General features: G+C 38.9%; 2 protein-coding genes and 1 pseudogene across 2 annotated transcripts in view; all 3 read right to left on the bottom strand.

Annotated features, from left to right (window-relative positions):
* Positions 1-1,532: 1,532 nt before the first annotated feature.
* Positions 1,533-7,868, bottom strand: wdr93 (WD repeat domain 93). The gene is given in 13 exon segments (XM_037693820.1): positions 1,533-1,644; positions 1,739-1,925; positions 2,063-2,219; positions 2,331-2,391; positions 2,512-2,719; positions 3,600-3,734; positions 3,826-3,942; positions 6,564-6,648; positions 6,824-6,912; positions 6,981-7,059; positions 7,165-7,229; positions 7,442-7,646; positions 7,845-7,868. Coding segments are annotated over 13 exon segments (1,524 nt in total).
* A 5,063-nt stretch (positions 7,869-12,931) lies between these two features.
* LOC119430110 (RNA polymerase II elongation factor ELL2) overlaps positions 12,932-15,233 on the bottom strand; it is a 30,870-nt gene continuing 28,568 nt past the window's right edge. Inside the window, exons 9-12 of the mRNA XM_037697548.1 lie at positions 14,695-14,746; positions 14,240-14,411; positions 14,103-14,147; positions 12,932-13,293 (exon numbers count right to left, since the gene is read on the bottom strand). Coding sequence (XP_037553476.1) covers positions 13,183-13,293; positions 14,103-14,147; positions 14,240-14,411; positions 14,695-14,746 — 380 coding nt within the window. The 3' untranslated portion in view covers positions 12,932-13,182. The remainder of the gene's footprint in view (positions 13,294-14,102; positions 14,148-14,239; positions 14,412-14,694; positions 14,747-15,233) is intronic.
* LOC119430318 lies at positions 13,501-13,636 on the bottom strand (annotated as a pseudogene).

Genomic DNA, 15,233 nt, shown 5'->3' with positions numbered 1-15,233 from the left:
TGAGAGAAAAACTGTCTTCTAGCCCTGGGACATTATTTCATTGCCCACCTCCATTCACTTTGTACACACCTTGGCAGCTGCTCCCTCTTGTAGGATTTAATCTGCTAAAGTTCACTTCTGTAATGAAGATGGGCAGATTTGAACCAGTTTTTAATTATCATTATTTACAGTCAGGATGTTTTCTTTAAACATGAATGAGTTTTCTGTCAGAGGAGAGCTCCAATGCAGTTGTCAAAATGCAGCTCTGGTGCTCTTGTGACGTGTTGACCATGTCCATGTCTGATGTCACTATTTTAAGAAAAAAGTTACACAGATTTGATGTGGAGTGGTGTTTAATTATTTGTATAATAATAATAATGTGTATGTGTTGTCATAATTGTATGTTTCCATACAATGGCAAAACTGGCTCTCTGCACTTAACCCATCCACCACTGGATGTGGCCGTGGGCAGCTATTGAAGGCGCCTGGGGAGCAACTGGGGATGAGGTGTCCTGCTCAGAGACACCAAGATATGTGCACTGACTGGGGATCGAACTTGGGACCTTCGGGTCCTGAGTTGGCTGCCCTGCCCCTACACCATCTTGGCCCCACTGAAAGACAGGAAATGTTGATGTATGTTAAAGTATGCCTTTATTTAAAGCTTATTTTCCACGTGATAATATTTATCTGTTTACAAGAAAATAAGCTCACGGTTCAAACAGGTCAACATGTGGCTTCAGTGGAGGAGAAATATCAGAGAAGCGGCCACTAAACATGCCAAGTGCTCTGAATAACACCCTCATATCACATCATGATAAAGGAGCCTTTGGCAGCAGCTTCCTTTAGAGCGTTATGAACATTTATTATAAATTCAAATGAGGCTTTTGAGCGCATATTAAAACCTGCATCTGTTAATATTCCACAGAGACACCGCGGCACAATCTGATGGAGAGGCGAAGATGAGCCTGAGATTATACATTTAAATTCAATAACAGCAGCAGTTTCCTATTTAACCCATGCAACTCCTACTGCTCTGCACTAACTGTGCTGTATGACCATTAATTACATAAAATCAGATACGTTCCTCTGGGGTGTCAAACTCTGTTACAAAAGGGGACCAAAATTAAAACCTTGGTCCAAGTCATGGGCCAATTTCAGTCGATACATTAACTCAAGTCAAATACCTGACATCTTTTCTAGGTTGCAGGTTTATCAACAGGAGTTTAATTGGTTCCATTTGACATTCTTTGTTGCTCTTCCACATCAAAATATAAAATTACTAAAACCTCTAACCTTTTTTTCTGGCTTTAAAGTTAGCCAACTGTCATGAGAAGTCTGCACTAAATGAAGTTTGCGACGTATTTTAAGCAAAATGAGAAGAAATAAAATATTTTTTCATTTAAAATATCCTCTTAGGGAACCATGTAAGATGTTAACAGAGGCCTGATTTGGCCTGTGAGCCTCGAGTATGACACGTGTGCTTTACAAGGTGCTAAGCTACACAAAAAAACCAGTCAAATCTGTATATACCTCTGCAAAATGACTTGTTCTGCTCAGTTCAGGTGGTCATGGCCTTGCAGTCTTTTTTGGATTGTCACTGCAGTTTCCTGTAGCCTCCTCCATGTTTGTTCGAAGTCTTTGTTCCTTTCATCCAAAGACAGCACGCTATACAGAAAAACACAGAGAACACTCAAATATGAGCCTCTTCATATCATCTGACCCACCTGAGGAGGACATTAGAGGTGAAAAGTTTGTGAACCTTTGTTGACGGTAGAGCGCGCAGATTTCCTCCAGAGTATCACAGCTAAGTGTTGATTTTTGTCCAGGGGCATCTGGGTGTGAAACGACATACTGCTTGATGATCGCAGACTGCTCAAACTTGAAAACAAAAAGCTGAAGCTGGCTGCTCGTGCTAGAAGAAACACTGTCACTGGTTTCCTGGTCGCCTGAGTGAAAAATGAAACGACTTGAACGTATGCTCCCCATTACAAACAACCCTTTTTAAAATTAACAGTTTTCACCTGAAGCTGGAAACAAACAAACAAACAAAAAAAAAAACCAGCCGAGCGGTCCTTTTGTTTACCTCGTATGAAAAGGATTTGGTGTTTTCTGTTCAGAGCATAAACGGGGTTGCAGGGAGAAGCGATTCGATGGGATGCAGGAGGGGCCAAGAAGCACACTGGGGTTTTGTTGATGGCATCTTGGAGCAACATTTTTCCATTTCTTCGCACCACAAGTAACTATTTCAGGCAAGCAACACGGGACATCAGCAGCCCAACAATCTAAAATTATTAGTAAATGAGTACAAATAGTTGTGTGTGTTATTTTTTTTAAATCAGTAGTGATCCTACCACAGCTCGTAGGAAAGGCACTGACATAATGACACTTGGGAGGTCCCTGCTGTCTTTTGGCCTATAAACATACAAATTGCATGTAAAAGCAAGAATTTATAAGTTGGATTTAATACAATCTAATTACCAAGAGCAGACAATTTCATGAAGGTTGAATATGGAAATAGGTCCAACTCAAAACCTTTCGGTAAGCTGCACGGTGCAGGTCTCTGCCCCTCGCCCTGCAGTGATTGTATAAGTGGCTCCACTTTTACACAACACCAGAACGTGGACCGGTTCTTCAGTAAAAACCTGAGAACTGTAGACTGACGTGGTCCAATTATCCATGAACTGCATCCTGAGGAGTGCACTATTTTCTGCTAGCACTGAGACGATGTGAAGTGGTGCTCCTGAGTGGAAGACAAAAACAGTAAACTAATATTAATATTTACCAGTCTCTTATTTTAAACTTTTGTCCAAACATTAAAAATCCTATTAATGCCTGAAGAAACCACGAGGTGCGGCAGAGGAGAACTGCAAGACTAACTGAGGCCAAACTAAAGCCAAATTCTTACAGAAGAATGAGAATTGTTATGTGGTTCCCAACCCTGGTCCCTGAGGAACACCATCCTGCATGTTTTAGTTGTTTCTCAGCTCAAACGCACATGATTCAGTGATTTATTTACTTCCGTAATTTTGGCAGAAGCCTGTTGATCACCCTTTCATTCAAATCAGGTGCGTTGGAGCAGATGAACAACTAAAACATGCAGGATGGTATTCCTCAGGGACCAGGGTTGGGAACCACTGAGAACAACATAACAAGGTTGTCTGAAACCATAATGCACTCTTGGTTTGAGGTATCTCTTAGTGGCCGGACCAGCTGCCACAACACCGAACAATAAGGATGCATTTCCTGCGTATATTAAAGTTATGATGAAGAGGACCACTGGTTCGTAGACATCCTTTCATCCATATTTACCCGCTTCTACATTTCTGGGTCACGGGTGTCACTGGTGCCCATATCCAGCAGTTACTGTGTGAGAGACTGGGGACACCCTGGATAGGTTGCAGGTCCATCACAGGGACAGACAGAGACCAAAAAGACAACCATTCACACACTCACTCACACCACAATTTATAATAACCAACAACATGCATGTTTTTGGTCTGTGGGAGGAAACCGGAGTACCCAAGCTCCTTGAGAGCCCCCCCACCCCCCTACCTTTCTACAACATCACATGTTCCCAGCTATTACCACATAACAGATCCCTCACTGTAAGATTAGCTCACCGGATCGCCTGTCCCAGACACACACCAAAGCATCTTCAAGCCCAAGACTTATGTAACGGGTGCATCTGCTGACAGCTGAGCAAACTATCTCCTTTGCATTTGGCCACAAAACATCTGGCATGGGTGCTAAATCTGCTTTGGATAAAAAATAAATAAATAAAAACAGCCCCAAAACATGCTTCTTCTTTTTTAAAAAAAAATATAATATATGAGCAGCATTCAGAACATTTTAAACTGAGCAGGTTTCATTTCCTCCCTGGTTTGTTCTTTGGAGCTCTTTGGAGTGAATACTGAAGAAGATTATGGCTCTCAGTCCACCACACAGCAACAGCAACAGGCAAACCTGCAGAGAGGAGAGAAAAATCCTTTAAAACGACAAGAGTGTGCACGCTCCCCTCGTGTCAGTCAGCCAGTATGCGAGGACGCTGGCAGATGCTTTCAATAGTGTTAAGGAATTTCTTTTTTTCTTAGTTAAAAGATGAGACAACAAAACACCTGCTTCGTTACACACCTGGCTGAAAGTTCGCTTTACTGTCCCCAGACAACTGATCACAAGGCAGAAGAAAGTGAGAGGTGCACCCCCTGAAAGAGATTACATGTAACTTGTGAGAAAAGGATGAGAAAGCTTATCATTTACAGCCCATTTATACATTTAAAGTGACGCAACACACTCAAATGTATCATGTACACAAACATTAATTAAAAACATTTGTAGCCTTCATTATTGCACCTTTCATAATTTAAGTAAAGGGTTTAAAACTTATTTCAGGGACAAGAACTGAAAAGAAGAGCTTTAGAAAGTTGTTTTTTATGCAAATGTTTTATTTTGCTTTGATTTGATACTTTCACTTCAATGTGGCACACATTATACTGGTAATTACTTCTGTAACTAAATTGTTATCTTGTACATTTGTTTGAAACCACTCTCCTTTGAGACCGAGATGTCGTGTCTCAGTGAGATTATCTGTATAAATAAAGCTTAATTAGATTAAGCCAAACACAGCAGTCTAGCTGTCAATTGCTGATTGTATTTGCCTAAACCTAATTTCACCTTGAGCTTCCACATGTCTCCTTTGTTTTTCCAGCATCTGTGCCAAAAGATAACTTCTCTCTCTGATGACTGCTGCTTCTGATGACGTCCAGATTGAAGCAATATGTAAAATAGTCCATTGTATGACCGACCCCGGGTGGACAGTCCACCGTCGTTCCTGAAAATCAGCAGAAACCCACAAGATTTGTTTATGTTCTCTCACTTGATCTTGTGTTTTTGTTTCACTTTCAATTCAATTCAGTTTATATATATATCACCAAGTCACAACAGAAGTCATCTCAGGACACTGAACAGAAACATTCACATACATAAAAAGTAAGTTAATTACACTATTTATCTGAGGAGCAGACTGCTTTGAGTTTAACTTCATCGCAGACTCTCATCTTGAGCAAACATGAAGGCAACAGTGAAAAGGAAAAACTCCCCCATCAGGAAGAAACTTTTAGCAGAATCAGGCTCAGGACAAACGGCCATCTGCTTCGACCGGCTGGGTTGGAGAGGAACAGGAAGGGCGAACATATACACAATGGCAGGTCGAGAATCACATTAAAATAGAAATATTATCAATGAAAACTATTCAGTCGTAACAATTCATTTTAAGAAATGAGGTCAATTTGTCCTATAAGCCTACGGCAGCAAAACAAGCCGACCCTAACTATAGGATTCATCAAAAAGGAAAGTCTTAAGCCCAGTCTTAAAACTGGACATTGTGTCTGCCTCATGGACAGAAACTGGAAGTTGGTTCCACAGGAGAGGATCCTGATAACTGAAAGATCTTCCTCCCATTCTGCTTTTGGAAACTCTAGGAACCGCAAGTAAGCCTGCAGTCTGAGAGTGAAGTGCTTTGTTAGGAAAATATGGAACAATAAGATCTCGAATATTAGATGGAGCTAAGTTGTTGACAGCTTTGTAGGTTAGAATTAAGATTTTGAATTCTATTCTGGATTTGACAGGGAGCAAATGGAGAGAAGCTAAAACTGGAGAGATACGATCTCTCCTACTAACTCCAGTTAAGACTCTGGCAGCAGCATTTTGGATCAAGTGAAGACGTTTTAAAGAAGTATTTGGACACCCAGATAAACCATTGCAATCGTCCAGTCTAGACATGACACATGTATGAACCAGTTTTTCTACATCATTTTTAGATAAGGTGTTTTTAATTTTAGCGATATTACGCAGGTGGAAGAAGGCAGTTCTAGTAATGTTGACATGTCCTGATCAAAAATAACACCAATATTTTTAACATTAGAGCTGGAGGTCAGATTAATGCCATCCAAGGAGGATGGAAGACTGGAAAATTTATTCCTAAGACGCTCAGGTCCAAAAACTAAAACCTCAGTCTTGTCTGTGTTCAAAAGCAGAAAATTTAGGGTCAGCCAGGTTTTTATGTCTTTAAGACATGCTTGTAGTCAAAGTAGCTGATTGGATTCATTGGGTTTTATGGACAAATATAACTGTGTATCATCAGCATAACAATGAAAATGTATCCCATGCTGTTTAATAATGTTACCTAATGGAAGCATATACAAGGTAAAAAAGTACTTGTCCAAGCACTGAACCCTGAGGAACTCCATGACTAACTTTGGTGTATGAATAAGATTCATTATTTACATTTACAAATTGGAATCTATCAGATAAATATTATTTAAACCATTTTAGAGCCATTCCTGTAATCCCAGTATCATATTCAAGCCTCTGTAGTAGAATATTGTGATCATCTGTATCGAATGCAGCACTTTATAAGAGTTGTGACAGAGAGAACAAACAGTTCATTTGCATCACTAATTTAAATGCTGTAAATAATAGGAGCTATGCACATCCTTAAAACAGAAACAAACACTAATGGATTCTGCACAGGACTTTTAATTCATGTTGCCATCAAATTAATCACAGAACAGCTGTGAAACATTCACCTGAAGGAGCTTTGGGTGGCGTGATTTTAATCATCACTGTTACTGGAGACCATTTGACGCCCATTTCTTCAGGTAAGTTTTGGTCCTGAGGGTTAAAAAAGAAGGGTGCAGCTGACAAAGATATTAAAATACATCCTAGCAGTGTCACAAGTAGAAAACACATACAGTACATGCACATGACAAGTGAAGAGAGGAAGCTGTTTATTTAAACGTTTTCTCCAGCAGCAGAACAGGAGTTCTATCAAATTATTTTTCGTCACCTGTTTCTTTTGTGATGCAGCCATCTGTAACTCTTTCAGCCATGCAGCTAAAGGAAACTGAAGGACCTCGAGCCATGCGGCACCGTTGCCTTACAAAATACGGAGTACGTGAGATCCAGCATTCAAATGTAAAAACCTTCAAAAGTCCTTTACTCACAGCTGAATGATGCAGCTCCGTAATGCCCCCCCCCATAAAGTTCAAACACTGAACAAATGTTTCGTTCATTGATGTCTTTCTGTTGGGGAAATTATGTATTATTTGCTTTGATTTTGTTCCTTTAAAAGCAAAACACTGTCTTGTCAGTATGATTAAAGCAGCATCAAAAGTAACAATTGCTCACCATGACGTTAATGACGCTGAGAAGATGAATGCCTTTAGAATAAAGTGCAAACACTCTGGCAACTCCTGCAAGCGAAGACGACCACATCACAACAACAAATTTAATCTCAGAACTTGTTTCTACATTTCACGACTGCAGGGTTATACTCGGCTTGAAATTAATCATTCAGTAAATGGTTCTGTCTTCTTCTCTGTGAAAATCCAAACTCCTTTATTGGTTTAATTAGGAGAAGAAGGGGTGAAAGCCTTTGGCAGCTGATCAGAAGCAAACCACACACCCATATCGTCCACAGTGCCAAGCATGTAGGTCGTCTCAGCCATTTTGGTCATCTGAATAAGAGTCACCTCCAGCCTGTCTTGCAGCCACTCAGCTACACAGGTGAAGGACGAAGCGCACCACACAGACAGGCCCTGGGAGTGACCCAGACCCAGATACATGCCGTCCTCTGAACACGTCAAGCAGTTAGTGTTTTCTGGGAGTTGCTGAAAAAGACCAAAATCAAGCAAAGCGTCCTTGCAAGAACTCTATTTTATGTTAAATTATCTCAATACCACAAAGAGTGGCAAATATATGAGCCTGTAAAGTCTTCTAATCATGTCTGATGTGCACAAATAATCTATTAAAATTCCTGTTTAGGCTCAGTTTTAAACAGAAAGTTAATGTCTGCCTCTGTAATGTACCTGAGCCACACCAGACAGCTCCATTAGAGGCGTCTCTCTGGACTTCACCGCTGTCATTTTCTGTTTACCTGGTAGAGGATGTGTTGTTAAAATGATGTTAAATTTATAAAAAGCTGTTGAATTTCATAAATCTACTACAGCTCTGGGAAATAAATAATTACAGAAACTGACATAAAAAAAACACTCATTGTCATTTTATTAAAGTAGATATGCCTGAGTGGCATAAAAACCTTCACATCTTCAAATATTCCGATAGATAAGTGGTGATAACATGTTTTATTTAAATATAGATGAAAGAGTCATGATAGAAGATTATGCTCGGTGTGAGTTTTATTGAACAATTGTTAGCCATGTTTGGGCCAAATTTCACCGCTTTATTGAGAATTTATTTTTCAGACGACTCATATGAATATCAGTCATGGCTACGTAAGATTCAATAACCACAGGTCATCATATTACAGAGAATGTCCACTCTAGTCTTACTTTACCTGAAGGGAAAATTCACGGCGAGTCCTGTGAGAAGAAGCTACTAGCTAAGAACGGTGATACACACGGTAGCCATGACAACAGAGTCACGTGCCACATGAACGCATGCGCAGTCAAACTTTATCGACGGCAGCTATTTATGCTAATATTAGCTATATATTGGCAAAAATATACTGAAACTTTGATTAAAGTCGATGTGTGAACATTTAATTGGGTCTTTAACCCAATATATTTGTTCTAATGAATCAATTTGCTTATTGATCTTCTCCAAAAATCATAAATTATGCTAAAACATATTTCTTATGTTTGCTGCCATTAAAAACAAAACAATAAAACATTGAATGCCAACTGCATGAGGTTCAAAGCCATAATTATGAGCAACAAAGTCTAAATTACAGCTTTCAAAGTCATAATAAAGTCACTATAATGAAATGTAAAGTGAAGATAATGCAAAATAATTATAACTTTTACACTGAGATATAGTCACATTTAGAAGACAAAGTTAAAATAAGAGTAGTGTATAAAACAAATCAAGGTGCCATAAAACAGGGTGAAATACAAAACAAGAACATCTGCCTTGATTTTTCCATTGACATTATCAAATGTTTGAAACCCCTTAAAGAAATCAAGGTGGACAACTTCAGTTCCTGTAAGGTGTTCCAGGTTGCAGGAGCAGAGTAGGAAAAGGCCTTTTTTCCAAGTTCAGTCTCCGCATTGAGGGAACGCTGCAGGTAATGATGGCCTGAGAGCACATGCTCTAACTGCACTGACCGCGTGACAAGTGGGAGGAGATAAGAAGGTAGCATAGCAGACCATGGAGGGATTTATAGATGAAAATGAACCAGTGTGAGAGTGAAGATAATGATGACCAACTGACCAAGGAGTACAGAGTCCAGTGATGGTATGGTAGTTACCAGTTATGAATCTTAGCGCACCATGGTAGACAGCATCCAACATCTGTAAGGAGCTGCCAGGGGCATCCATGTAAATAATGTCACCATGGTCAATGGCTGGTAGGAAGGTAGCGATAAGCCTACAAAGGCATTTTTTTGGCATTAAGGGTAACCAAGATCTATTTCTGAAAAAGAAACCGTGTTTTAATTTCAGTTTCTTTATCAAGTTTTTGATATATGGTTTAAAAGAGAGATATGCATTGACCAAAATTCCCAAATATTTGTAAGAATCTACAAACTCAATAGGAACACCATGCATGGATGAGCTAGGAGTAAGAGTTGCTGGCACAGACTTTGTTGGTAAACAACACCCCTTTGGTTTTGTGAGCATTTAGCACCACTAGACAGAAACAACTTCTACCCTGAAGCTGTTAGACTCATTAGATTACGGTTTTTCTTTTACATTTTATTGTTTGATGCAACTGGGACCCTGCATACATAATCTCGTTCCACCACATGAGATGCGAATGACAAATAAAGCTCTCTGACTCAGACTTGAGATGGAATAAATCTGACTAAATTATGTCAAATGCAAACTGTAGAAGCTGGAAAACCTTGGCAACTGTGTTATCTCAGCAATAAACAACAGTGTCATCAGCAGAGATGCAAGGATGTGTCAGCAATGTTTTGACCTACATTATACATAAAAATTGTAAAAAGAGAGGGACCTAAAACTGAGCCTTGTGGCACACCATTCGTGACCGTTGGGTAGCTAGATGAAGTACCATTATGTTGAACACATTGCCTCCGTCCTGAGAGATCATTTGAAAACCAAACACTGCTTGGAACTTCACATTAAAAGTTTTTAAAATAAGAACAATATAAGAGGAACTGCCTGGGAAAATGTCTGAGTAACGCTCAAAAGAAAATGATTGAGTTTTACCATGGAATCATCAAAATAAGATTTTTGATTTTTAAATTTAAAATGCTTTAACTGTATAACTTGACGAATTAGAAAAGTGCCACTAGTGTTAGCTTATAAAACGGTCAAAAATCATATATATAAATATATATAAAAAAACTTTTAGAGTAAAGAACACCTTGATAACTTTTTTATTGTAAACTTTTTACAACAGTGAAAGGAATTAAACATCTGTAAATCTCTTCAGAGTCCTCTGACTGAGGCCTTGAATCCAAAACCAACAAAGAAAACATCTTATAAATCCATTATTGGGGCTTGGAAACAAGATTTAAACACATAAATACAATCCATTTACATAGTAGGTTAGACTTCAAATTCAGTGATAATTTCAAAAGATCTAGTTGTCAAGGTCATCTTGAGTTGATATTGCATTTCATTTTACCACCCACAATCATAAAATATTACCTTTAAAACTGCCTTCTTTAGCAGAAATCACAGAGGACACAAACATCTCCACGTTCAATTAAAGGAGTTAAACGAGTCACCAACAGTGACACCAGCAGCAGCGTACAGATCAGTGGTACTACCACTGATAAGTACCCAAGTATTAGTGTCAGCCATGATTAAAAAGTGCCCCTGCAGGGGTTAAAAATGCAACCAATCAGCAAGTTACCTTATCATAATCCATCAAACTGTGATCTAAACATCATTAATAAACAAAAAGCCACTGGTGATGTTTAACAGAAAGGGTTTCCAACAAGGTACCAGTGAGATAAGGCAGATATGGTGCGTTTAATGACCCGTTCTTAATATTGGCAATTTGGATTAAGCTCCAATTCTGTAATCTTAAGGCTTCTTAATTGATGCTTTTGTGATGGGGAAAAATAAATAAATAAATAAACCACAAAACACAACTAGTCAGAGCGGGCACTGATTAGGCTACAATTCACCTACCGGTACATATGCATCAACATTTCCAGTGGAGGATTAGGTAAACTTAAAAGAAAATGGTTCAAATCTTTAAAAGTGGGGTTCTGTGGAAAGGGTATGAACAGTATACTGTTGTAACTAGTCTCAACTTAGACTTGCCATTAGCTCATCAATTCAGAATTTGTAGCGCCACCTACAAGTGGCCATTTCAAAAGATCTGAGCTATCCATTTCGAGCTCACAAATGCGACATTCCCAAGTTTGAATTCTTACAATACTACGGTAGTTCTGCTTGTTATGAGTTATACTGGTTTATCTCTCTTTAAAGCGCAATAAGTGATTTCAAGCCCAACTAAAGTGTTGTGTGGAGTGACTGTTGAGCTCTCATTTTGCTGAAATATTCATCTTTAGAAGCTTTTAGGGGCGACAGGACGACACTTTCCATCTATACACACCGTTATCCCTAATAAACACTTTGATATAAGAAAATCAGGTGCTACAAGTTGACAAGGCCAATGTCACAGGACAGAGAAAAAGTTGATTCTAAATAAATACATCAGCAGTTTATAGGTCAAATGTTACACCTTTTCCCTACTAGGTCAAAATACTTTCAAGTAGATGTGCTGCTGATTAAACATAAGCATTCTGGTCCATGTAGTTGTTACTAACAAGAGGGGGAGCGTGGTTAATAAATACTTTAGATAAACTCAAGTGCATTTCGGAGATAAGATATGCAAGAACTACAAACTATTGCATATTCAGCTGTATTATAATTTCCCAATCTGTTTGATCTTTCTGCTGGATGTGGATCAGAAACCAGCATGTGGTTTGTCAGGATGACAGGTTTCTTTAAATCTAAACTAAAATGGCTTCTTTATTTTTAGAATAAAACCCTTTTTACTGACTCTACAGTCAAATAAATGTCTTTATTGTATTACCGGTACTTCTGTTTGGTACGGCATCAAAACTAGGGATGCATGATATTATCGGCATGGTATCGGTATTGGCTGATATTAGCGATAAAGTTAAATATTGGACATGGGTCATTCGATCAAAATAACTCACTGATATAAAAGGCGTTGTACTGTATGTATATAAGGTGCTGTTTTTGTATGACAACCCAGTGATAGTGCCAGCAGTGCCAGCACAACGTTATGACATCACACGCACTATGGAGTTTAGATTTGTGAAAATTTACAAATTTGCACTGTTCGAGTGTTGTCATTGTGTTAGAGAAAGTAAATATCATGAATAAATTTGACATTAAACATAATCCAAGTTGAAGTGTTACATCAGTTTCAGCCCTCTTTTTGGCATCTGCATTTGATCACAGGCCAAATTGACAAAGACGATGCAGAATAATGTAGTATTTTAATTACACAGCAAAGAAAGCTATGTAGTCTCTGTAAGTAGGTCTAGAAAAAATAAATAAATCAATATTTGTATTGGTTATACTTTAGGCCAAATAAGTTTTAACATATCGGATATCAGACAAAAATCCAATATCGTGCATCCCTAATCAGAAATGTATGGTTGGTCTAAGAAACTTTTGACTTGTTTTCTCATTTGGATTATCTGTTTATTAAAGTGGCTGAAGGAGACTCCAGAGGGAATAAGTTAATGGATTTTGTTTGCATTTTTGGACATGAGGCCTAAATTTGAGATTAAAAAATGTGACTTTTCTGCAAAGGGCTGCATGTCATAGCCATCACACCATCTTCATATGAAATTATATATGGTACTATTTTAATTTCCTCTGCTAAATAAAACTCTTTAGGAAGCTTACGTGTAGAAATCAGAGGAAATGCATGTTTTAAAAGCATCAAAAATAATTTGAATAAGTTAAAATTTGCGATACATTTCCATCCTAATGTCGTCCAATGATTTTTAACTTGGGTTTTCCCTTTGACGTTATTAAAAATAAAAATAGGACAGTCAGAAGTTCAGAGCAGAATCCATGACTGATATATTAGAGCTTATAAGAAAATCCTTGGTCCCAGCAGAAGCTCTGGCAGCTGCAGTCTCCATTCAGATCTCCTCCAGGTCAAAACTCTTTGTAGTGTAGCCAAAGTAAATGGTCCCAGATATTAAGATCTGGAAGGAAAACGCTATAAGGAGGCTTTAGAGAGATCATAGTCCACGATGAGCTGTTTGATGTACGACAGTTTTCCATGAAGATACTCGCAGCGTTTCTTTTCCTCCCTGTAGCTTGGAAACTTCTGTGGGGAGAAGAGACACCGTGTCAGTAAAACATTTTGGACATCAGAAGTTGTTTTAAGAGGGAAGCAACCAACTTGGGTCTCAGACCAGCCATTTGCTTGTCGGTTTGATCAGAATTTTTTTTCATTCAACCTTTATTTAGACAGGTAGATCCCATTGAGCCTCGAGGACTCATTTACAAGAGAGACCCGAGTTCAACAAAGAATGATGAAAAACAATGCAGTCGAGGTTCCCACATTTGGGGAATTCGCAAGGAGTATCAGCTCTGCCGAAATGCAATGACAAAGCCTCACCCTGGGTGAACCACCTTTATGATCATGGTATCCCCAGCCAAGTAAGTATACCAATGGACAACAGCGACAACAATAGACAGCTACTAGTTAGCAGTTCTTGTGCTAAATTTAGCTTTTTGGGCTAATTCCACATTTTTTAAGCTCATTTCAGCTCCTTCGGTAGTTTAAACTTCTTTCTGCCTTTTTAGCTACTTTTAAGCTGTTTATTGCTCATTTCAGCATTTTTTTTAGTTAATTTCTTAATTTTTGTGCTCATTTCTGCTTATTTAAACCTAATTCAGCAAATATGTGTTCTTTCTTTCTTCTGCTACGTTAGGCTTTTTCTTCCATTTCAGCATGTTTTTAGCTAGCTCTTCTGAAATATGCATTCATGCTACATTTTTGCATGAAACACAATTTCTCTAGTTGCTTTAAGCATTCTAATAATCATGTGTTTCTCCAAAAGCAATGAAAAGAATAAAAATAAAACGCTCTACATATATTTGAAAACAATGTTGAAAAAGAAAAGTTCTTACCTTCCGATACTTCTTGTACTTTTCAAGTATTTGCTCTTCCATTAGCTAAAGAGAGTGAAGCATAAATCACTAAATTAAAACAAATATCCTAGTCCTGTACAGCACGCTCCATATTTGACTGGATTAAAAAGTTTTACCTTATATTCTCGTGTGCCGGGAGACAGGCTCTTGATCTTGGACCCCAGCTGAACAAATATGTGAGTTATGGCAGCGATTCGGGAATGGAGATCTTTGTACTCATCGTACTCTGCACAGAAATCCTCCTGGTACCTCCGACGTTGATCCAAACTCGTTATGGCGCTATATGTGCTGCAAAGACACACACAGTAAGGGATGATGCACCTGGGATCTTATATGGACCTTAACAGGTCATAAATCACAGATTAGGAAATAAAAAAAACCTATTATATCTAACAAGTTGGGCTTTCGAAGTACCTTCTTCCCATTTTTATTCTCTTCTTATTTAGTACTACATTAGTCTGACACAAGATGGCAGCACAAGGCCACAATCCCTCTGGTCTTTTATAAATATTAGGGATTTATACCCAAGACGCCACAAAGATTAGCTACTTTACATCATGTTTACACTTACAGCACATAATCCTGTTTCTCCTCAGAGGCCACAGCACTTGTGATGTCAGGATCTGGAGCAAACACAAAGGATTAAAAACAAAAATTAAATGGAGTTAAGTCAGTACAGTGAGTGACACAGAGCTTAGCTGCTGTCTGAATATTCAGCTGTATGTTTGTCTCCCCTCCACCAACACCACCACAAGAGCCTCATGGTGGGAGTGTGCAAGTGTTGCCGCCCGCTTCGGCTCAGACTGGATAAAAGCTTGTGGGTGTCAGGGGACTTGGTCCACCACTGGAGCTGTTGTTGAGTCAGTCAGCCGCATAAGACGGGAGAGGACTCAGGAGGGTGAGATGAGGGGAGCAAACAGAGCGACGCTTCTGACACAGTAACGCACAAATACAGGCCAGGCTGTCTGTTCAACTCGGAGCCACCTCAGGCCTCTGTGGTCATCTGTTTGTGTGTGTGGTTGAACTGGTTTTATTCCCAGCTGCAGGGGAGACACAGCTCAGGAACAACAACAAAAAGGCTGTGGGAGACGTGATCACTTGAACGTGACT

The sequence above is a fragment of the Nematolebias whitei genome, chromosome 2 (genome assembly GCF_014905685.2).
Source record: "Nematolebias whitei isolate Nwh7 chromosome 2, NemWhi1, whole genome shotgun sequence".
Classification (NCBI taxonomy): Eukaryota; Metazoa; Chordata; class Actinopteri; order Cyprinodontiformes; family Rivulidae; genus Nematolebias; species Nematolebias whitei.
The sequence above is the reverse complement of the archived record's forward strand: the minus strand, read 5'-3'. Positions and strand labels throughout refer to the sequence as shown.